This window comes from Bos mutus, chromosome 2 (assembly GCF_027580195.1).
Source record: "Bos mutus isolate GX-2022 chromosome 2, NWIPB_WYAK_1.1, whole genome shotgun sequence".
NCBI lineage: Eukaryota > Metazoa > Chordata > Mammalia > Artiodactyla > Bovidae > Bos > Bos mutus.
Genome location: NC_091618.1, coordinates 66,332,254 through 66,355,948, shown reverse-complemented (window position 1 = coordinate 66,355,948; position 23,695 = coordinate 66,332,254). Strand labels below are relative to the sequence as shown.

General features: G+C 43.9%; 1 protein-coding gene across 1 annotated transcript; it reads left to right on the top strand.

Moving 5' to 3' along the window:
• The first annotated feature begins 1,793 nt into the window (after nucleotides 1–1,793).
• On the top strand, nucleotides 1,794–18,431 carry DDX18 (DEAD-box helicase 18). Its single transcript, XM_070389453.1, has 14 exons — nucleotides 1,794–1,953; nucleotides 4,124–4,681; nucleotides 7,109–7,249; nucleotides 8,636–8,771; nucleotides 9,358–9,458; nucleotides 9,578–9,777; nucleotides 9,870–9,984; nucleotides 11,833–11,972; nucleotides 13,005–13,166; nucleotides 13,502–13,654; nucleotides 14,263–14,376; nucleotides 15,731–15,787; nucleotides 16,110–16,287; nucleotides 16,749–18,431. The coding sequence occupies exons 1-14, from the start codon at nucleotides 1,869–1,871 to the stop codon at nucleotides 16,889–16,891; spliced, it is 2,283 nt and encodes a 760-aa protein (XP_070245554.1). The 5' UTR covers nucleotides 1,794–1,868; the 3' UTR covers nucleotides 16,892–18,431.
• Nucleotides 18,432–23,695: the final 5,264 nt, after the last annotated feature.

The following is a 23,695-nucleotide window of genomic DNA, read 5'->3' as shown; positions in this document are numbered from 1 at the left end:
CAATTGCCCACCCGGGTTTCGGCGCCAAAAATGTAGGGTAAGGGAGTCAAAGAAGGCGAGGTTTGAAAAATGGCACTTTACAGGAACAGATCACCTTTAATGAGGCCAGAAGGGGCAGCAGTCAGATTAGTGAGCTGCTGCACTAACCCAAGAAAAGAGTAAGTATATATAGGCATATATGTGGAAATCTACTGTCTTAAGGGGGTCCATTCTTCTCCAAGGTTGTTCGGATTAGTTATCTCTTAAACAGCTGGGGTAAGCAATTCTGGAGATCTGCCAGAGGCTGGGACCGGATGCGAGCTGGGCGTAATCAACTTTAATGTCCATTTTTTTCTTTGGGTGAAAGAGTTCTTTGTTTTGCATAGAATGGTGGGGAGGACTCGGAGGGGGCTGTTTTGAGCTGTGTAACTTTTCTTCACCTTATATGTGTGTGTGTGTGTGTGTGTATACATATATGTATATATGTGTGTATATATACAACCTGAGAGATATGTGTGTATATATCTGTATGTGTGTGTCAGTTTAAATTTCTGACTCATTCTTTAACCTGCCTAATCGGTAACAACTTAAGCACATCATGGGTTGCCTCTGTTTTCTAGTACAATTCAATATGATTTCTCAATTTACTTACATTCTGTTTGAACTCCCTCCCAAGTTTTCTTCATCTCCCTTCTTCTCTATAATTATGTCTAATCCCTACTAGCTCAGGTCCTGCCACTCCACCAAACAAATTATTCTAGCTTTCATTAACCCTTCCAATTATTGTTCAGTTCAAACTGATTATTGCCAAGAGGAATTTGAGCCCACCAAGACCAATTTTTTTTAAAAAATATGAATTTCTCCATGAACTAGCTCAAATTTTTAAGGTAACCATTTTTTTAAAAATGTACCCTCCTCCACACACACACATAAAAAGGTCTACTAGCCAATCAGATTGTAATTTCTGTTCAGCACTTCTAAAGGGTCTATGCATGTGAGCTTTGGGGGTTTTAAACCTGAACTTTTCAAACTGGAGCTAATCAGTTAGTAGAGTAGTAGAATCAATTTTAATGCACACTAATCATTGGCTCAGAGGTTAAAGCATCTGCCTCCAATGCGAGAGACCCGGGTTCGATCCCTGGGTCGGGAAATCTCCTGGAGAAGAAAATGGCAACCCACTCCAGTATTCTTGCCTGGAGAATCCCATGGACGGAGGAGCCTGGTAGGCTACAAGTTCACGGGGTCACAAAGAGTCGGACACGACTGAGCGACTTCACTTCACTTCAATCAGAATATTTAATGAATTCAGAATTTAGGACGGGATGAATGGTATCAAAGGAAAAACATAAGAGTGAAACAAGTTAGATTGCTTTGAGAAATGTTATATTTACATTGCGGAGTAGCAAGCGACATAGAAATTGAATGTATTTCTCACCAAGGAGAGTGGTCAACAAGTTTGGAAACACATATCTGTGAGACTTAGGTATTACTCAACTTAAGTCGTCCAGAATCCGAAAAGAATAGGAACAGAACGGAGAAGGTAGACTGCCTAAGGCCTTGATTCTTCACTCTTCCCCCAGGGAAGCTCAAACAAAACCAAGTAGCAAGGGTGCGCGCAGCTGGCTCAGATACAATGGGAACCCCGTGCCGGGTCGCGCCTCCTTTCCCCGAGAGGGCGCTGCACAGAATCCTTTCTCCAAGGGTAGGACGGCGCGCGCGCCCGGAAGCACTTCCACCCCGGACGCATTTCCTCTACGCACCAAGGGTGCTCCCATGACGCATTTCCGGCTGGCTGCACTGAGCACGTGTGACTCGAGAGGAAGTAACGTCATTTGGGAGACCCGAAAAGCTGGGCTGTGGCGCCGCGGTGAAGGCTCTTTATCTACAACATGTCTCATTTACCGATGAAACTTCTACGCAAGAAGATCGAGAAGCGGAACCTCAAATTGCGACAACGAAACCTAAAGCTCCAGGGTGAGCTGCGCTGAACCTCTCGGCGGCCCGGGTTGTGGAGGGAGCCTGCACGTGGGCCGTGGCGCGCTACGGACTTGGTGACTGCGGCCCCGGTGTGGCGCTGGCAGCTTCCCCCAGAGCACGCGTGTTTGGGGAGCGGGGAGAGGCAACCCTGGGCAGCGCAGGTGCCGGCCCAGCGCAGGTGCTGACTCTGCGTTGCCCAGATCTTTCAACATCAGTTTCTCCTTTCAGAACGCGGACAGGACCCCGGTTGATTTTCTTTCCAGCTGTGCTTGCAGCTGAACCAGGCTGCCCCATTTGCACCCTCCCTATTCCGATTCCTTCACGACCTCTAGGATCCACCTCATCCCCAACCCCCATTTCCCAGCAGAAACGTGGGACTTTCTCATCCCCACGCATCTTCCTTTCACATCATCGATTTCTTGTGTGTATCGTTTCAAAACAAGCTGGCTGTCTCTCACTTCACGGACATGCCTGGTACCCTTGCTTTCGCCTATCTACCTGCACTCTGTCTCGACTCCTGCAGAACTTCCTCTCCTAAAGTGTCTCAGGCGCGGTCATACGCGTGATGCATATGCTCGTGCCCTGTCTTCCCGCTACTCCTCACTTTAAGTTACACATTTCTTGGGAGCTTCTGCGTATTTGTGTCCATAACAAAGACCATTGCAAAGCATTTTACCTGAATGTGCTGCAGTCCATGAGGTCGCTAAGAGTCGGACACGACTGAGCGACTTCACTTTGACTTCACTTTCATGCATTGGAAAAGGAAATGGCAACCCACTCCAGTATTCTTGCCTGGAGAATCCCAGGGACGGGGGAGCCTGGTGGGCTGCCGTCTATGGGGTCGCACAGAGTCGGACACGACTGAAGCGACCTAGCAGCAGCAGCACGTTTCTTTACCTACCTCGGTTGCAGTCCTAACTTCCTTACAGGGGAGCAGACATCTTGAAGTTAGTTATGTCAGCCTTTTTAGGTCTTGTATAACAGCAGTCCCTAACCTTTTTGGCACCAGGGACTGGTTTCATGAAAGACAGTTTTTCATGGTGATTAGTGGGGCGGGGCGGGAGGTGGGAGTCAGCGGTTCCGGATGATTCAAGCCCGAATTACATTTATTGTGCACTTTATTTCTATTATTGTTATATCAGCTCCCACCTAAGATCATCAGGCATTAGATCCCAGAGGTTGGGGACCTCTGCCCTGTTAGACTTAAGACCCCCTAGGGCAATGTTGGAGGCATACTGCCTTACAGTAGTTGGTTTTGTACAGAGATCAGTTGATTGAAAGAAATCCTGGAGGAGGGAACAAGTGTGTGAATTTTAGGAATAATGTTTTTTAAGTCCCCTAATGTTTACATTTCCTATGGAATAACAAAGCATTGCTGACTACGTCCGGAGAAGGCAATGGCACCCCACTCCAGTACTCTTGCCTGGAAAATCCCATGGATGGAGGAGCCTCCTAGGCTCCAGTCCATAGGGTCGCTAAGAGTCAGGCACGACTGAGCGACTTCACTTTCACTTTTCACTTCCATGCATTGGAGAAGGAAATGGCAACCCACTCCAGTATTCTTGCCTGGAGAATCCCAGGGACAGAGGAGCCTGGTGGGCTGCCGTCTATGGGGTCGCACAGAGTCGGACACGACTGAAGCGACTTAGCAACAGCAGCAGCAGCTGACTACGTCTTGGTAGTTTAAGATAACAAAAGGTAGTACTTTGTCAATGTATAAACAGAAACTTGTAAAACACTGTTAGGCATTTATGTACAATAAATATCAAGGCAAATAAGTAGTTTCATCAACAGAATTTTCAGTTCGCTGACAGGTGAGAAAGATTTGTCAAATACTTAATATGTATGTTTTGTAAGTACCATTGTTTGGTCCCATCTGTTTAAATATTTAACCTCATTGAAGTTTTCTTGTTTCAGACTTTTGTCTCCTTATGAACAGAGAGGTGGTTTTTTTGAAGTTACAAAATCAATGCAGCATTCCCTCCCTGTTTTTAATTTATTTGTGCTGCAGTGGAGTACTATAAAACTGGAACTCATTTTAACGTACACAACAGGAAAGTAAAAGCTAGGTCATTTCAGTACTGGAAGCCATGGCATTCCATGAGGGATTGCAGGGTCTCTAAGCAAGCCTCTCCTTTGTCATGATGTGTTTTCCCTTTTTAAACAGGTGCCTCAGCCGTGAGCCTGTCAGAAACTCAAAATGGAGATGTGCCTGAAGAAACAGTGGGAGATGGAAAAGTTAAAAAGTCCTTAAAGCAGTCTGTGAGTGTGGGCTTGCCAGAAGCCCCAAATGGAGATATAGCTAAAGAAACAGTAGGAAGCAGAAAAGTTAAAAAGTCCCTAAAACAACCTATGAGTGCTGGGTTGGCAGAAACCCAAAATGGAGACACATCTGAAGAAGCAGGAGTAAGTGGAAAAGTGAAGAAGTCCCGAAAACAATCTATGAATGCAAGCGCGTCGGAAGCCAGCAATGGAGTCCTGCCTAGGGAAGCCACGGAAAATGTCAAAGCTAAAAAATCTGTGAAAGAGTCTGTAAATGTAGGCATGTCAGAAGCCCAAAATGGAGATGTTTTTAAAGAAACAGGGGAAAATGTCAAAGTTAAAAAAGCCTCCAAGAAATCCACCACATTGACCAGTGGAGAAGCAGCAATGCAGTCTCCCAATTCAGAATCAAAAAAGAAGAAGAAGAAGAAAAAGAGAAAAGTAGTGGATGATGCTGGGCCTGGTATGTACTTTTATTTTTTTTAACTTAAGCCATTAAGTTTTTCAAGTTATCATTCTGCCTTTCCTCTTTTTATTGTAATGTCCGCATGACATGCAAGGCTCCCCCCCCACCCTTACTGGCATGCAAGAAACCAGCCTGGTAGCTAGAGGAAACATCAGAGGAAGGTGCAGTTTAAGTTTTCTCAGAATACTGCTCTTCTTTGGCAGTTAACTGTCTGAGCTTTTTATAAAGTGTACTCTGACATAATATTTTAGATCTACCTATTTCCAAAGAGAATTGTGGAATTACTGACACTAAAGAAATCCGGGCTGGTTTAGAATCCATCTTCTTGAGTCTTTATGAATCAGAGACTTAACATTAATGATTCTTTCACTCACCTCTTTTTTTCCCTGGTTCCTTTTTCCCCACAATAAATTCCTATCTATTCAGAGCAGCATAATGATAATTAAAGTATGCAAAAATAGCAACTGGGAAACTTCTGAATAAATGGAACATTAATTTCCTAGTGAGTAGAATGGCCAGGATTGGGGAAGAGGGGTACTTTCATTTAGAAGATTATTGGACTGAATAAGTTTAGGTGAAAGAACAGGCATTTTAATTGAACTGTGAGTAGGCAGAGATTTCAGGGGAGGGTCGAACAGGTATCAGCAAACTGTTCAGCCTTCTGCCTGTTTTTGCAGACATGCTTAACCGGAACCCTGTGATACCCATTTGTTTACTTGACCTTTGTGATGACAGACCATACAGCCTACAAAACCTAAAGTGTTTACAGATCTGGTTCTTTGTAGATAACATTTGCCAACTCCTGTGTTAGCATGTCCTATTCACCTTTTGTCGGAAATAAAGTTTTCATCTAGAAAGATGCTTTGGATTTTTCAGACATGCCTGGCTGTGTTTTTACTGCCTACAGACTATAATGCGTTTGTAAATTATGAGAAACTGCTTAAACAAAAAGTGAAACAAGACAGAGACTAAAGCGTGAGGATTGACATTACAATTTTGATTTAAAGTGATTGTAATCCTGTTCTAAAATTGTTAGTGCCTTTGGGATTCTTATTCTGAGTATGCTGGAGGAAGTGAAATTTCTACTCTGAAGCACTGAATCACAGGACTGGAAATTTAAATCCTATTGATAACCTTGAAGAACTGTTTTAACAAGAAGAGAAGTCATAAGCCTTGAAGTCCAGCTGATAGTATTCATGGCCTTTGAACGTGTGGGTCGTACAGAGTTGATCATTTCCCAGAAAGGTGGTCATAAGGTCCAAGGAAGAGGCCAGTCCTGGGTTACAGAGTCCTGAGTTCCGGTTTAGGTCAATTCTGTTCTAACTAACATCACTAACTGCCATGAATTTTTAAAAGCACAGCATGGAGTTAACCTATTTGGCCCAGAGTAGAACATTTAAGAGCATGATGGGAGGTAGGACTAGGAAGGTAGTTTAGGGGACTGTGTTTTGAAAGTTGTGAATGTATGCTAAGAATGAAGAGCTAGGAAACCTTCCCTCTCCTCTTACCACTTACATTCAAGGAAGCAGCCAGCCAGTTTCTGTCACCCAGCTGAGTAGGTTGTTGCCCTTGCTTTGTAATCTGTCTCAAGTAGTATAAAGAGCCTTTTGTGTTTCTGTTCCCCTTTAAGACAAAATTAGCTTTTATAGAAAATTTGTGTTATGAGAGGAAAAAGTGCTTGTTATGGGTTTTTTTTTTTAATTAATCACTTGACCTTGTCTCCTTAATGAATTTTATAGAATTGGGAGTGTTTAGTTCAGCTTATAAAAAATTTCTTACTTAAGACAGTATAATAAGTAGTAAGTCAGAGAAGGAAGTATTATATCACTTATATGTGGAATCTGAAAAAATAGTACAAATGAACTTACAAAACAGAAACAGACTCAGAAACATAGAAAACAAATGTATAGTTACCAAAGGGGAAGGGGGGATGAATAAGTTGGGAGTATGGGATTAACAGGTGTTACTACCATCTATAATAGATGATAAGGATTTACTGTATAGCACAGGGAACCATTCAATATAATGAAGGATTTTTTTCTAAATATCAGTAATGCATATACCTATAACGTATGCATAACTGAATCAGTTTGCTGTTTACCTGAAACCAACACAATATTGTAAATCAACTATACTTTAATAAATACATATACTGTATGTAGTATATATGTGTATATATATACACAAAGAAGCCTAAAAAATAAAGCTTTGTTAGCAGATCTGCGTGTCCTGCTTGAGTTTTTTAATACAGCCAGATTTTTTTTAATCAGGAAAAAGAGGTTCTTAGCAAATTAAAACTGTAAATGTGTTAAGCTTTTGAAAATATGCTTTTTTTTTTTTTGCATCACACATCTGTTATTTTATGATCTCATTTGGTATTCTTGTTTTTAAAAAATTGGGGGGTATTTGTCCTTTAAACCAAAGATTCCAAAAAAGCAAAAGCTGAGGACATAGGAGAGGCTGAAGATGGTGCCCAGGCTCCTGAAGAAACAGAAAACCGTGTGGAGAAGCCAGATGACGAGGGTGAGGACAGCGAAGTGCCCAGCCTGCCCCTGGGACTGACAGGTGATTATCAAAGTGTTTTTCCAGGTAGATTTCTAAAGTGTCACACCTCCCTGGATTATAGGATTTAAAGGTTCAGTTGTAGCATTTATTGACAAGACATGGTTTTATATCTAATTGCTGCTTTTTATCTTCCACATTGTGTGCTTTAGTTCTTATTTCTTTCTCTTATTTTTCCTTTTTCTTTATTCCTAACATTAAATATTTTGACATGCACACAAATAGCTCTCAGGGTCCTCTATGTCTTTGGTTTGTCACTTTCCATGTTACAGTAGGAAAGTCATTGGCATGGAAGTCTGGAGCCCAGAGGTTTAATGCTGGCTCCATTACTAACAGACAAGGATGAAATTAACATTACTGAGGGGCGTGTGCCAGGGTCACCTCTTCTGACCTCCATTTCTTTATCTGTAAAGTCAAGAGTTTAGAATCAATTGCTCCTATCTAGAAACGTCTAGCAGTTACTTGAGTTATTTGGTTTGAGGTTTTTGTTTATTAAAATAGTGAAGCCCACAACCCAACCTTTGCAATCAGAATTGCAAAGGTTATTACGGCAGTGGTTCTCAAGCAGGGTAATTTTACCTCCTAAGTAGGGGGACCCATCCCAGTTTTCCCATTTAAGGGGGTGCAACCCTTCAACCTCCTCTGTCCCAGGTAAACAATGGGAGCAGGTGACAAGTGTCCAGTGAGTAGAGGTCAGAGACGCTGCAGGACCTCCTATAATGCATAGGACAGCCTCTCACAGCAAAGAATTATCCATCCCAAGATGTCAGTGGTGCCAGGGTTGCCAGCGCCTGGGTTATAGCTGGGGTGTGTGTTGAGCAGGGAGCTCCCAGGTAGTCTGATGCCTTCCCCTGCTGGTGACCCACCGCACACCTGATATATAGGTACATTCTCACCATCTGGGGCCATCTCTGACTCTTCTCAGTTGTCTTTTTTGGAGAGTTGCTATTTTGATTGATTTCATACTCAGTTTTTATACTGAGTGTTTTCTTTCTTTATTGCAGACTTCCTAAACATTTCATTTCTCTCTGAATTTTCCCCTGAAAGCCTCACACCACCACCCCTGCCCCAGTGTGCCCCCACCTTAGCATTTTTATTTCACATAAGTCCCTTGATTGTACCACCTCGCCAACTCTTTGTTATTTCATTACAGTATAGGCTTTAGATTACACAGCCGTTAGCAGTGGAGAAACTTGCAACAAGTATAAGATCTTTTTCTTGTTATATAGGAATGGTTGGTGTTTAGTCTTTTCTTATTGGAAGAAGCTCTTCTAAAGAAGCTTGACATCAACCCAGTAATGTTTTCAATCAGCAAAACAAATTTAGGAAACGCAATATTAACTGTTCAGAAAAGGTAAATTTGTTAATGATAAACTGTCTTCTGTTTAGGAGCTTTTGAGGATACTTCATTTGATTCTCTGACTAATCTTGTCAATGAGAACACTCTGAAGGCAATAAAAGAAATGGGCTTTACAAACATGACTGAAATTCAACATAAAAGTATCAGACCACTTCTGGAAGGCAGGTATGGTTAACATTGAGGTTTGGGCATTGGTCCTGGGCTTCCCAAGTGGCGCTAGTGGTAAGGAATTTACCTGCCAGTGCAGGAGATGGAAGAGATGCGGGTTTGATCCCTGAGTCAGGAAGATCCCCTGGAGAGGGAAATTCTTGCCTGGGAAATCCCATGAATAGAGGAGCCTGGTGGGCTACAGTCCATGGGGTCGCAAAGAGTTGGACATGCCTGAGCACGCACACATACACACACTTAATATCTCTGTTTTTAGTGCCAATAGTTTGGGGAAAAAATACCAGTATGTTCTATGGATCTCACATTGTGTTTGATAATATACCTAACCTTCGTTAAAGGCTTTAGGTTATTTATTGATGTTGGAGAAAATTGTTCACTTCTGTTTTTAGCACAATTGTTATTTCTGAGTTAAGTGTTTAACCCACATGATTGATTTCAGTGATAGAGAAGGTGGGGACTCTTTTCTTGTTATAATCTAGCCTCAGTGCCTCAAACATGTGTCGTAGTCCATGGTAGGTATTCAGTAAATACTTGCTGCATGAGTAGAGCAAATATGTTTCTCCTTTTCCGTTTTATTTTTTAGGGATCTTCTAGCAGCTGCAAAAACAGGCAGTGGTAAAACGCTGGCATTTCTCATCCCTGCAGTTGAACTTATTGTTAAGTTAAAGTTCATGCCCAGGAATGGTAAGCCTGTGAGCCCGCTGTTTCTGTGAGAATCTTACTAGAAGTCTGTCATGACTGTGGGCGCACTCCTGGTGTAACTACAGTTTGACTTTGACCATATATCCTGTTTTACTTTTTAGGAACAGGAGTCCTTATTCTCTCACCTACTAGGGAACTGGCCATGCAGACTTTTGGTGTCCTTAAGGAGCTGATGACACACCATGTTCACACATACGGGTTAATAATGGGTGGCAGTAACAGGTCTGCTGAAGCTCAGAAGCTTGCCAATGGGATCAACATCGTCGTGGCCACACCAGGCCGTCTCCTGGACCACATGCAGGTAAGAGGACACTGTCGTGAAGCCCCATCTTCTGTCTGTGTGAAACGTACACTTCGCAGCTAACAGTTTTTTTCTGTCCTTTGTCTTGTCAGAATACCCCAGGGTTTATGTATAAAAACCTACAGTGTCTGGTTATTGATGAGGCTGATCGTATCTTGGATGTTGGGTTTGAAGAGGAATTAAAGCAAATCATTAAACTTCTGCCAAGTAAGTGGGTTGCATCTTCATGTGGTTTGCAGAGCAGCTGTTGGAAGTAGTTGAGAATTTTTCCTGTATGAAAACTGTTAATGTCAGCATTTTAATTTAACCAAGTGAGGTTGTTGTGCTGGTCAGCCTTAGAGGTAGTTTGCAATATATACATCGATCTTACTGGTAACTTACTACAATGGTTTTGCCATTTGAGAGCTTACAGTGCAAGTTAAACAGTTTTAACATATGTCTCGTTCCTGTCCATCCCTGCCACCCCATCTCTCATCCTCCAGTAGTCATCGACTTGGTGCCTTCTGTGTTATGTTTAAGTCGTATGTACCTCGGTTATAGTACTTGAAACATTTATAAACTGCTTATATCTATAACAGTGTGGTTCCGTGCCTTATACGATTTGTTTCTTACTGCTTCATCGAGGTATAATTAACATCATAATCTTTACATGTTTTTACATGTAAAGATTGTTATGTTTTAAGTATATAATTTGATACATTTTGTCCTGTTTACACCTTGAAGCCATCACCACAGTCAATACAGTGAATATTCTCATAACTCTCAAAGATCACTTTATGTCCCTTTGTGGTCCCTCCCTCTCTCCCTCAGTAGCAACAGCCCTCCCCTGCTTACAACCACTGCTCACAGGTCTCCTCTCTCACAGGTGGCTGTTGGTCTGCCCTCTGTCAGTGTAGATCAGTTTGCATTTTTCAGGGATTCGTATGAATGGAATCATATGGTATTACTGTCTTTTTGTCTCTTCTTGTGCTCAGCAAATTCTGTGATTTGTCTGTGCCATTACATTTTCAATAGTTCTTTGCTTTGTTCCTCCCTGGCATTCTATTGTTTAAATATGCCACAACTTGTTTATCCATTTAATTGTTGATGGATGACTGGGTTGTTAACAGTTTTGGTCTGTTACATATAAGGTGGCTATGAACATGCACCTACAACTCTTTATGGGTGTATATCGCCTTTTCTGTGGTGTGATTATCTAGGAATGGAGTGACGGGTGTTATGTTTAATTTGTATCATTTTACATCCCCATCAGCAGAGTATGGAAGTTCCAGTCGTTCCTGTTAAGTCGTTCCTGTTAAGTCTTGAAATTAGGTAGTGTTAATACTCCAACTTTGTTAATTTGTTTGTCTGTTCCCATCGTTTGCATTTCTGTATGAATGTTAGAATGTTTGTCAGTCTCTGTAATATCGATCATTGGTGGAAGATAAAGTTGGGTCCTTCAGCACATGAATGAGGTAGATCTCCATTTATCAGCTTCCTAATTTCTCTCAGAAGTGTTTCAGAGTTTTCACTGTACAGGTTTTTTCATACCTTACATGTAAAAATTTCCCCTTTATTGTTTTCATGTCTGATTGCACTGGCCAGACCCTCCAGTGTACTCCTGAGTAGAACTGGCGAAAGAACACATCTTTATCTCACTCCTGGTCTTAGGTGGGAAAGCATTCGGTCTCAGCACTAAGTGTGATGCAGATGCTGCACGTCTAGATGCCCTGTATAAGACTGAGGATGATCCCTTTCGTTCCTAGTCTGCTGTTTCTTAAATCAGGAATAAATGTTAAATTCTGATAGATGCTTATATTTCTGAATTCACTTTGCTAAAATTTTGTTAAAGATGAGTTGGAAAGCTGTCCTAAGTGAGCTTTAGCGGAAATTGTCCATTTCAACTCAGTTGTCAAATCTATAGACATAAAGTTGCCCTCGCTGTTCCTCTCTTACTGTCTATAGTGATACCATGTTTCTATTTTCTGAAAGTTCTACTTAACGCATCTTTAGTTGTGAAGCAGTTCTAAAAATTCCCTGAAAAATTTGGGTTATTTTTCTATGGTTGTGTTTCAGCACGCAGACAGACCATGCTCTTCTCTGCCACACAAACTCGAAAAGTTGAAGACCTGGCTAGGATTTCTCTGAAAAAGGAGCCTTTGTATGTTGGTGTTGATGATGATAAAGCTAATGCAACTGTAGACGGTCTTGAGCAGGTACTTCTTGTCACTGCCTTCCATTTTAAGGATATCCTTTGATGTTTCCTTGGAAGTGTTTGGAGGATCCTCTAAAAAGCAAATGGGTTAACGAACTTAATAAAATACCACCAAGTTTATAGGAGTAAAATGAATTTTGTTGTTCAATAATATCTTGCGCTAAGATGTGAGGTGAGTTAGAAGGTGGAGAGGCTGGTTTCAAGCATGTAACTGTGGAAATGAGGTGACAAAGAGCCAAAACAGCTTGATTAAAAATAGAACTTTAAGATTGAGTCTTTTGATGAGTAAAATATTTCTTTCCTGTAACAATTTAGCTTACAAACCTTTCATTGGTTGTTTAGTTTTTAAAAATATATTCACCTAGCTTTGTGATCGGAGAAGGCAATGGCACCCCACTCCAGTACTCTTGCCTGGAAAATCCCATAGACGGAGGAGCCTGGTGGGCTGCAGTCCATGGGGTTGCAACTGAGCGACTTCACTTTCACTTTTCACTTTCATGCATTGGAGAAGGAAATGGCAACCCACTCCAGTGTTCTTGCCTGGAGAATCCCAGGGACGGCGGAGCCTGGTGGGCTGCCGTCTCTGGGGTCACAAAGAGTCGGACATGACTGAAGTGACTTAGCAGCAGCAGCAGCTTTGTGATATTGTTTAGGATAGTGCACTTCAGCTGTGGTTATTTAGGATCTTGCCTTTAAGGACCTTCTAAAAATGAATCATTGATACATTTTGAAGGTTCCAGTTAATAGAGGTATTGGTATTACTATGATTACAAGAACTTGATAACCAGTAGTCTCAGAAATACGGAAAATATTTAGTATCCAGTGATTATAGCCAATAAAAGGAATCGAAAGATTTAAAATCAGTCTTATTTTAGGACTGCATTATTATAATGAAGGTAGTAATTTTGCTATAGGTGAGGCTTAACAGTGTATACGCCATGTTAATCTGTTCTCTCCATCAGATTATATTGGTTCATGAAGTTCAAAGTGTCCATTCGATTATTTTGTGTCTGTTCACTTGAACCTCTTCTAGGGGTATGTTGTCTGTCCTTCTGAAAAGAGATTCCTCCTGCTCTTCACATTCCTTAAGAAGAACCGGAAGAAGAAACTAATGGTTTTCTTTTCATCCTGTAAGTCCGTGAAATACCACTATGAGTTGCTGAACTACATCGATTTGCCTGTCCTGGCCATTCATGTAAGTGGTTATGATAAGCTTATTACAAACAGCTTACACTTAGCGAGTTATGTAGGTTGTGGGGATTACGGTATTGTCCTTGCCTCCAAACATAGTTCTGAGTAATTTGGACAAATAACAGGTGATGGGTCCTGTGAGGAGGGAATTTTGCTGGGGGTGGGGGCAGGCAGTGGGAACCTGAAAGGAGGAACCGATGCCATCGCTTGGGGAAACAGGCCGGGTACTGAACTTGACATAAAGCAGCTAACAGTTCCACAGTTTAGGGGTTCTACACCGAGACCTCCCACAAATAGTCTCAAATTTCCTCTGCAGTGGATGTTTTGCTTTGGTTCTAGGGAAGGCAAAAACAGAACAAGCGTACGACCACGTTCTTCCAGTTTTGCAGTGCGGATTCGGGGATCTTGTTGTGCACAGACGTGGCAGCTAGAGGGCTGGATATCCCTGAAGTGGACTGGATTGTTCAGTATGACCCTCCCGATGACCCCAAGGTAACTGGCATCCTCTAGTTATCTCCCCAGGTTCCCTGAGAAGTACCCCATCCCACAGATTATTCCTCAAGCGGCTCCAGTCATGCTTCAGCGTACAGCCATACAGCGACTCTGCAGTATCTCAGTGATGCTTCCAGCGTTTAAGGCTTTCACAGGACCCAGAGAGGGTGTGTGCAAGGAAATTTGAGAGGCATCAGTGGGACTTAGGAACATTGCCTGCTTGGGGCAGTCTATTAAACAGCAGTAGATGTCAGAGGAATAAAATGTGCTTATGGAGATAGATGCCAGTCTTTAGTATATGTAGTAAAATAAGTTTTTTTAGGTATTTTCAACAAAAGGTAGATTATATAAGTTGTCAGCCATTTGAATGTTTGCAAAAGCCCTTATGAAGTTGAAGCACACTTACTAGTCATTTGATTGGATCATAGAATTAATGTGAATGTCCTGTCCAGCTCTCCTTGGCCTCGGTACTATCTCTGTGGGGATGGTGCCTGCAGAAGGGATGGGGGACCACTAGCTTTGGGGAGCACGGCGATAGGCTGTGTGGCAAGCACCAAGGTTGCCGTGCAAGCCAGTGTATTACCTCAGGTCTTCTCTCTCCACCAAAGGAGTACATTCACCGTGTGGGCAGAACAGCCAGAGGCCTGAATGGAAGAGGGCACGCCTTGCTCATTTTGCGCCCTGAAGAATTGGGTTTCCTTCGCTACCTGAAGCAATCCAAGGTAAAGATCTTCACGTGGAAAACCTTACACTAGGGACAGATTCCTCTACGCAAGAATTGTTTGCCGGTGCACATGGCCTCAGGCACCGTTTCTAGGTGTGTCCAAGGGGTTCCTAGTTGTTACCATTCTGTTAGGACAGTTGGTGCAGCGGTTTAGCAAATGAGCCTTCTGTGGGTCTTGTCCAGGAAATATGAGCCAAAAACTACCCACAAAGCACTGTGCTTGAGCCCTGTGTCACTCAGGGGGCGTCCCTGTCCCTAGTCTTCCCACAGCCCTGTTGGAAGCCTCCTCTGCTCCTGCTCCCCTCCTGTCTTCACCTCACCCAAAGCTGCAGGGAGGCCATCTCCTCCTACCCCTTCCCCTTCCGGGCCCCAGTCCTTGCCTGGCAGTTAGCGCTTTACTGTCTGTAATCTCGGACCAAAAAGATAACTTCAGCCCTGAATCCGCCCTTCTGTCATGAGCTCCAGCATGGCCGCTGCTTATTGCCTTTCCTTAGTCTGCTGTTTTGAAAAGTGGGTTCTGTTTTAACTCCTCTGATTCTGGGCTCAGTCCACCCTCCTCTGACTTTGGCCTTTGTGCTGCCGAGTCTTGTGAATGCTTGTCGGCCTTGTCTTTCCTGGCATTTGCCTCCTTGTTGGCACAGTGTTGCCTGGTGGATTTTCCCCCACCACCCAACTAGCAGCAGGTCCTAGAAATTGCCATCCCGCCTTTGCAGTTTTTCTCTAGCTACCTGGTTCCTGGTTCCTCTGGGAGGGTGTTGCTGATCTCATCCCTCCTTCGTGTGCCCCCAGCCCAGGTGCTTATCAAGTTGTCTGCCCACTCACCTGTCTCCACCCAGGGCCTGGGACTCGGGGGGCTGTTCTTTTTCCCCAGCACCTGCATGGGCACTTTTCCAGTTGTCTCATAAGAGATGACTGGTAAGAAATCCCTCCTGTAGGAGCTGGTGGTCACAAACACCAGTTTCAGAAGCCCTGGTGTCACAGACCCCATCACAGGGCAGTGTGGTGTCAGGGCAGCTTTCCCAACACTGAGAGAAGAGCTAGTGGTTCTGTAAACTAGAAGCTGAAAGCTGCTTCATCACATCGCATCCACAGAGATGTTTATTTAGAGAAGAGTGCATCGGTGCATATCATTGCCCCACTTAGTTTCACAGCTTTTCTTTGAGGAGGGTTCCATTCAGAGTGCATTAGGAGAGGGGAGGTACACCTCTCCCATTGGCATTGGGAGACAGGGAAACAGGTGTCTGGCCCATGAAATTGAAGTTCCACAAGCCTTTTCCCTTCCGTCTCATGAGTGACTGATGAGTTGCATCAGACCAACCCGGTTTACTAACCTGCATGCTTTTGTTTTCTAGGTTCCATTAAGTGAATTTGAGTTTTCCTGGTCTAAAATTTCTGACATTCAGTCTCAGGTATGTGGGAGGGGTGGAGGGCGGGGGGGCATCCCAACCCTGCCTCTGTGGTGTCTCATTAACAGTCACTCTCCCCCAAGCCTCCCTTTCCATAAGTGGGAAGTCTGGACTTGAGTGACCATTGCTGTGTCCTGCGGTGCTGGTGAGCACATTCCTATACTGTCTACCTGGTTTCAGCCTGTACCTTACATGAATTTTGTCATTATTCTTACTGCACCCGGATTTTGCAGATATTACAAAGCTTGGAGCAAGTGTTTTGGAACAAATGTTATAGATGAATTGTGCTTTCTTGTATTAAAGCCAATATTTATTTCTGTTTCAGCTTGAAAAACTGATTGAAAAGAACTACTTCCTTCATAAGTCAGCCCAGGAAGCATATAAGTCATACATTCGAGCCTATGATTCCCATTCCCTGAAACAGATCTTCAATGTTAATAACTTAAATTTGCCTCAGGTTGCTCTGTCATTTGGCTTCAAGGTGCCTCCTTTTGTTGATTTGAGTATCCTTTTCTGTGTGGTTATAAATTTGTCCAGGAACTATGGGCCAGAAGCTTGACCAGGGGCTCTGGGGCTTAGCACTCAGGTTGGCTTGTGCTCTGGCTGAGGCCTGGGGCCCAGATGGTCATCTCAGGCACTGACCTCGTGTCAGTGCTCGCGTGGGGTAGTCAGGGTGGAGACGACAGAGACGAGACAGTTTATGGCTTTAAAAAAGGACAGTGGAATTTGAGTGGCAAAGAGAGCCAGGGAAGTTGTAATATGTTAAGTATTAACGGGGTTTAAAAATCCTACCTGCTAGTTTTAGCCCCCGGTCATGTGGCCACTCCTGATTCGAGTGTTCACATTGTGGTGGCTCAGGGAGGGGTGGTGGGGCCCCAGGTATACAGCTGGCTGGTTCTCCCCTAGGTGGTGGTTTGGAGTTGGTTGTCTTTGTGTTGCTGGATTTCCTTAATGCCCCCTTTAGATGTGAACACCAATGACGGCAAAGTTAGAAAGCGAGGCGGTGGCGGTGGATTTGGCTACCAGAAAGCCAAGAAAGTCGAGAAGTCCAAGATCTTCAAACACATAAGCAAGAAGCCATCTGACAGCAGGCAGTTCTCTCACTGAAGACATACCTTTGTCCTGAAACGGATTTTCTTTTTCTTGCTGTAAGAAAGGAATTTGTGTTACTTTAGGATTTGGACTCTTCTAACGAGTATGAATTGACTTGGGTTGCCGGCACTGAGGTTTCCAGTGAGTCTCCTTTTTGGGGATATAAAACAGGTCACGATGCCTTGATTGCCCAAGAGCAAAGCAATGCATCTTTCTAGTCTTTGTGATGATAGGATATTTCTAAGTGTAAATCTTTTTTTTTCCCCAAACTTGTTACTGTTTTAATGTAATTCTTCTGGTACCTTGCCTTCCTAGTGTCTGAAGCCTCTTGTGACTTGGATTGCTGTGTCAGCCCGCCAGAAAGGGCAGGTGACCCGACACTGGACAGGTGGTGGTGGTGCAGAAAAATTGTCTCAATTTTTTTTTTGGTTTCAGTTTTTTCTTGGACCTTAACAGTAGTTTTTTGACCCCTCCTGAAAATGTTGCTGTGTGAAAGGGCAGAGAGCTTTGGGAAATCCCTAAGAAGCACCTTCAGTTAAGGGGGCACTGGGCTTTTATATGCCAGACTTTGAAACAATGAGCCTTTCTCCATTTTACTTTTTCAGGAGTAAGAAATATGGGTTGTCATTGTTATTTGAATAAAGCTCCCATAGCAGTCCTGACATTGAGAGTAGGTTGGGGGAAATCCCAGATATTTTAGTTTCATTTACAAGTGTAGTCTCTGCTGTTCTCCATTTGGTCACTTAGCAGACTGAGGCACAAAGAGCGGTGGCACTCCTCAGTCAGATTTGTTTCTTTGAAGTGGTTTCGATTTTGATGAGTCCTTCCAACCCGAAATACTTCCAACAGTATTTAGAAGGCAAAAGCATCTTTTTGAGAAAAACTGCCTCTTCCAGACCCATAAAACGAAAATAGATTTATGGTGAAAACTGAAAGTGAGCACACAGCACAATAGCAAAGGCAGTGGTTTGGTCAGATGGAATTTTTGTTGTAGTAATTTTTGATTTCTGGTGTGTTTGATGTTTTATTTCTAGTGTGTTTTGTAACTACAAAATGGTTATTACGTTTTATAGTAATTTAAAACCAAAGTTGCTAGCATCATTTTACCGTTGTACCAGTTAATATTCAGATTCCTATTAAATGTGCTAAGAATATTAAATGTCGAAGAAATAGTCTGGTAAACAGCATTCCAGTAGGTAAAGAATGATACTGTCCCACATCTGGGCTTGACCACCGTCCCCCTCGCTGGACATGTCCTGGGCTTCAGACCTTGATTGTTGGACTCCTGGCGTTTAATACCTGTTTCTCTTTACAGTGACTTTTCTTTGTTTCAGAAATAATCATGTTTCAAAAAGTACACAAAAGCAGAGAAGAATATTTAATCACTGAACAGAAGCAAATACTGTTAATATTTTGATACTTAATCTTCCAGTGTTTTGTATATGTACTTTTAAATTTTTTTTATCAAAAGTGAAGTTAAATGATCCTCTACCCAGTATTTGTAACCATCTTGTTTCATAACTTATTTTCCTGTGTCATTAAACAATTACATCAACTTTGTATCATTTATTACTGCTTTCACCTTGCTTGGTCCAGCCTGGACTTGAGTCCTGGATGCCTGCCTATCCCACCCAGCCTGTCTCTCCTTGTTACATTGTGTCTGGTGTCCATTGGTCTTGCCATTTGTGAGAAAAGCATATAAACAGTGGAAAGATTATTCTTACTCCTATAATGGCTAACCTCAGGACTTGCTGGGAGTCCTATGTGAGATTATGCTCACAAGGCCAGTCCAGCCTAGGGACATCCAGACAACCTGCCTGGCCAGGATTCACATGGGAGGGAGCCAGTCACCAGAATCTGCAAGGCCCATTTGCACACAGAGAGGACCGCTTAAGTCCCTGTGCTAAGAGCACAGCTGCAGGTGGCGTGTGTGGGGCCATTAATTTGACGAACAGGATTGAATGGTCTCTTTATCCAGCAAGGCCAGGCAGCATCACTATCCAAGTAGGAACCTTTAGGTCCTGCGGGCTGCAGGTGGTGTCATTGCAATTTCTAGATTTCTTTTGGTCTTAACTGCCCAGGTGCAAGCTGAATTCAAATTTAAAAGGGTCTTGTTTATTCAAAAATTCGTAGTAGTTAAAAAGTCTGGGACCAGAATGCCTGGATTCCAATTCCAGTTCTCTTTCCTGGGCCTATTAAATGAGTAGAACAAAGAATACCAAAACCTGCTTTGTAAGGTGGTATGAATTGAATGTAGTAACATGTAAGGTACTAGGATGGTGTCCAGTATAAAGCACTCGGTACCTGTTGGCTGTCTTTATCAGTACATAAATCCTACACGGAAGGCCCGCTTCCCAACAGCAGTAGGTACACGGACTCTGAAAAGCCTGAACCAGCTTGGGCCTTTTGGAGAATAGACCAAGGATTTTTGACAGTCCAGGTCCCCTGGAATTCTGATCAGACCTAAGTTTTGGGAAGTGTTCCAATCTTGTCATACCTTCTTAAGACAACCATCAGGTAGATTGATGCAGTTTTCAAGGCTACTCTTCAGACTAGGTATTCTGGTAGAACAATGACTTCATAAACCGTAAATCTTTATGAATTAAGAGCCTGCTAGGTGCCAGAAACTGTGGAAGACACAGATGCATATGGCTGAGCTCTTAGGAACCTTGGAGGTCTAGAGAAGTTGTCATGAGCAATTGTAACATTGTTTTCCAAGTCATGTGACAGATGCAGATACATAGAGATCCCAGCTATTTCTAAGCCTGGAAATTCTGCATCCTTGGATTCTGGCAGACTTCAGCTGAAAAAGAGGTGTTGGAACCTTCTCCATCTATGGATGACAGACTGTTGTTCTGGGACATGAGTTCCCAAATGCCACACAATGTACCACACAAGAAACCCTGAGAATTTTAAGATTTTTCTTGCCCCATGCCCAAGAGATTTAGCAGAGCAAAGGAATCGGTGATTCTCAGCACGCTGGGTGTGAGAACATCCAGTCTAGAATACAAACACATACACGATCTTGGTAAACCTTGTAATGCTATCATCTTGCAAAATAAAAATGCCCAAGACAGGAAAGGGTGTTAGTGTATTTAGTTATCCACAAAGCAGGGTGGCAAGAGGAAACACCTAAGACTTCTGGTAAGAAACAGCTGTGCCTTTGTTTGAATGCCTCATGTGGGAAAGCACAGCATAGGGCAGCCTTGGCCCCCATGTCTCCCCTAGACAGGCAGAGTCTCAAGATTCCCTGACAGTGCTCCATTCAGTTGGGATCCAGTTGGTTGGTGTTCACACAGGAGATGTCACATAGAGACAGCCATTCTTCTCTCTAGGACCCAGCATCTTCATTTGTTCGAGGGGCCGAGGATCATCTGATCTCCTGCCTGTGTTCAGAGAGCATGCCATGTAAGTCCTCCTGGGTTGTCAGGATCACCTCCCATTGGAAAGCAGAAAAGCCTCCCCTGTAGTCAGAAGGGCTATAATTTATGTATAAACGGAAAGGCTTCCCAGGTGGTCAAGAACCCATCTGCCAATGCAGGAAACAGAGCGTGCGTTCAATCCCTGAACTGAGAACAACAGAAAAGGGATCGGATGGGTCAGAAACAGAACAATGTCTTTTCGGACTTTTCTTGCTGTTGTACACCCTCTCCCCACGATGAAAACGTCATGGTTTCAGATACTTTAGGCCAGTAAAGCTAGGGAGGTGTCATACAATTCCTGCGAGTCCGCATCGCGCCAGCAGGGAGCGCCTTCAGCCGGCAGACCCCTCTGCGCCGGATCCCCGGATTGATCGTCCTCAATTTGTTGGCACAAGAGGGCGACAGGGAGGTCCCTACCGCTACCCGGGGGAGAGTGGGGGCGGCCACTAGCCAGGCTCCATCCTGCTCAGGGTAGGCGCGTGTGTCTCTAGATGCAGATGGGACACAGCAGCGAGCCTGCGCCCTTGATCCCCGACAGAGCGGGCGGTGCTGGCCAGGGCACAGGAGGCGTGGCTCGCAGCCCTGTTAACCAGGGCCGTCTTGCCTGGAAAATCCCCATGGACAGAGGAGCCTGGCTGGCCACAGTCCATGGAGTCGGAGTCAAACGCGACTGTAGTGATTGAGCACGCAGGGTGATAGAGGAATATTTTTAAAGGTCAGAAACCGCACGAGCAGTGGTCTCAACTTTGTTCAGATAAACTGTATTTGAGCATCTAATAAGGGTAAACCAGGTAATAACTAGACCAGGTAGCTCAGCTGGTAAAGAATCTGCCTGCAATGCAGGAGACCCTGCTTCCATTCCTGGATTGGGAAGATCCTCTGGAGAGGGGATGTGCTACCCACTCCAGTATTCTTGGGCTTCCCTGGTGGTTTAGCTGGTAAAGAATCCACATGCAATGTGGGAGACCTGGGTTGGATCCCTGGGTTGGGAAGATCCTGGAGAAGGGAAAGACTATCTACTCTGGTATTCTGGCCCGGAGAATTCCATAGACTACAGTCCATGGGGTTGCAAAGAGTCAGACAGGACTGAGTGACTCACTTTATGACTTGCCTGGTGGCTCAGACTGTAAAGAGTCTGCATGCAGTGCAGGAGACCTGGGTTCAATATAGGTTCAGTCCCTAGGTTGGGAAGATGATCTGGAGAAGGAAATGGCAACCCACTCCAGTGTTCTTGCCTGGAGGACCCCACGGACCAGGGAGCCTGGTGGGCTGCCACCTATTGGGTCGCACACAGTCAGACATGACTGAAGTGACTTAGCAGCAGCACACAAGGATTCTATGAACCAATATGATAAGCCTTTCAGAAATGTTCACTGCTATTAGCAGAAAAGGACATGTACTTTCGGAAGCAATAAGAGTCCAGGCGGAGAACCTGGGCAGAAGTCAGAGAAAGGAGGCTGGAAAGCCAAGCCATGAAGTTTGGATTTCAATTTGGTTTGCAATGGAGAAAAAGCAGGTGCTATATCAAATTGGGCATCAGGATTCGTGCTGGCTAATGGGTGTTTACGGTGGAGATATTGTTCCCTTGTGGCTTAGCCACTCAGTCATGCCTGACCCCCTGGACTGTACCCAGGCTCCTCTGTCCATGGGATTCTCTAGACAAGAATACTGGAGCAGGTTGCCATTTCCTCCTGCAGAGGATCTTCCTGACCCAGGGATCAAACCCACATCTCCTGCACTACAGACAGATTCATTACCATGGAGGCACCAGGGTGGCTTAGAATGGAGAGGACCAGGGTGAAACTGGAGGTGGGGAAAGGTAGGAATTAGGGAAAGAAGCACAGATATGAGACATTGTCATTCCAGACACACACCAAAGGAGGCGAGGGTGAAACCCGAATAGCTCGAAAAAGACCATGTGCTGACCACAAAGACAGGGGAGCAGAGAGAAAGGCGGTGGTTGTTGTAAGAATGAAATAAATCAACAAATGCAAAGCAGCTTCTGACACAGCAAGGACTGAACATGTTTTAACCCTCTTGTCTCCCATTATGAAAATGCTGTCTTGTCTTGCCTTGTAATTATTTCATGTGGCAAAGTTTTAGCTTCTGGGCCAGTTCATCAGCATACATACAAATATTTTCCAAGTCTCCAATTTTCTTGCTGATCATTTTTGTACTTTGTGCTTACACCTATTTCATATGGAAATTTTCTTCTTTGTTTCCTGATGTCTCTGCATCTAGACCAGTGGTTGCAACGAAGGTGAGTTTGTCTCACAGGTGACATTTGACAATGTCTGCAGACATTTTTGGTCGTCACGATTGGGAGGATGCTGCCAACACTTGGTGGGCATGAGCCAGAGATGGCGCTAAACATCCAAGAGTGCACAGGACAAGCCTCCACAGCAGAGAATTATCCAGCCCCAAATGTCAGTAGCATCAGGAATGGCAATCACTGATCTAGACCCTCCTTGAGGGCATGGCTGGATCTTATTTATCTTTGTACCCCTTGGTTCTAGCACAGAATGTGGGCTTAATAAACAAGGATCAAATAGAAAAGAAATCAGGAAATTTATGATTTACGGGCAAGAAGAAGGACTTCATTTGGAGCAAGTCAATGTTGAGAATTCAGCAGGATCCCAGGGAAAGAGGCATGGGGGACCAGAAGTCAAAAGAGAATTTGGAGCAGGACACTTTGAGCCATTCCACCACCCATGAGCATGGTGTTGAGTAACTGCTTTGTATGAGGTGCTGTGCTAGATGCTGTGGCATCAGAGCTGAGCAACCCCATCCTTACTTGTAAAGAATTCATGGTCCACAGGAGGTAGAGACACAGAGAAGTAAATCCAGTAGGAGCAGAGCTTGTGGGAGCCCCGAGGATGGGCCACTAATGCTGCCTGGGAATTCATGGATAATGTGAACATTGACCAGAGATACGAGGGACCAGGAGACATCGCCTGGGTGAAGAAGAAGAGAGAGACTGGAGGATATTCCAGGCAATGGGAATTGCTCTTGCCAAGAGAGAAGGGTGCCAACGCCTGGCTGAGCTGCATGAAAAGATGGTGAGGACTGAGGTGTGTGGTGGGGAATAGCAGATATTTGGAAAAGGGTGAAGCATTTGTGGATGGACAGAAAGAGGGTGGTGAAGAGTTTTGAACAGTAGCCATGTGGTATCCTGTGTAATGAGCCCCAATTTCCTGTTAAATAAAAGAGTTCTTGAACTGCCACTTTGTCTAAGTTAAGAGCTGCTGTAGTGTCCTGGAAAGGTAGTGCTGCTTACTTTTTTAGGATAGACAAGGCTTAACCATATCCTTGGGCAAAGGAGAGAGAGAGAGAGAGATTGAAGATAGAAAAGAGAAAGTGAGGGTAGTTGACGAAGAAGTTAGGCAGAGAAGGCTGG

Coding starts and splice junctions, on each gene's coding strand:
- DDX18 (XM_070389453.1), top strand. CDS start 1,869: ATGTCTCATTTACCGATGAAACTTCTACGCAAGAAGATCGAGAAGCGG. Junction 13,655..14,262: donor ACCCTCCCGATGACCCCAAG/GTAACTGGCATC, acceptor TCTCCACCAAAG/GAGTACATTCACCGTGTGGG. Junction 15,788..16,109: donor TTTCTGACATTCAGTCTCAG/GTATGTGGGAGG, acceptor TTTCTGTTTCAG/CTTGAAAAACTGATTGAAAA.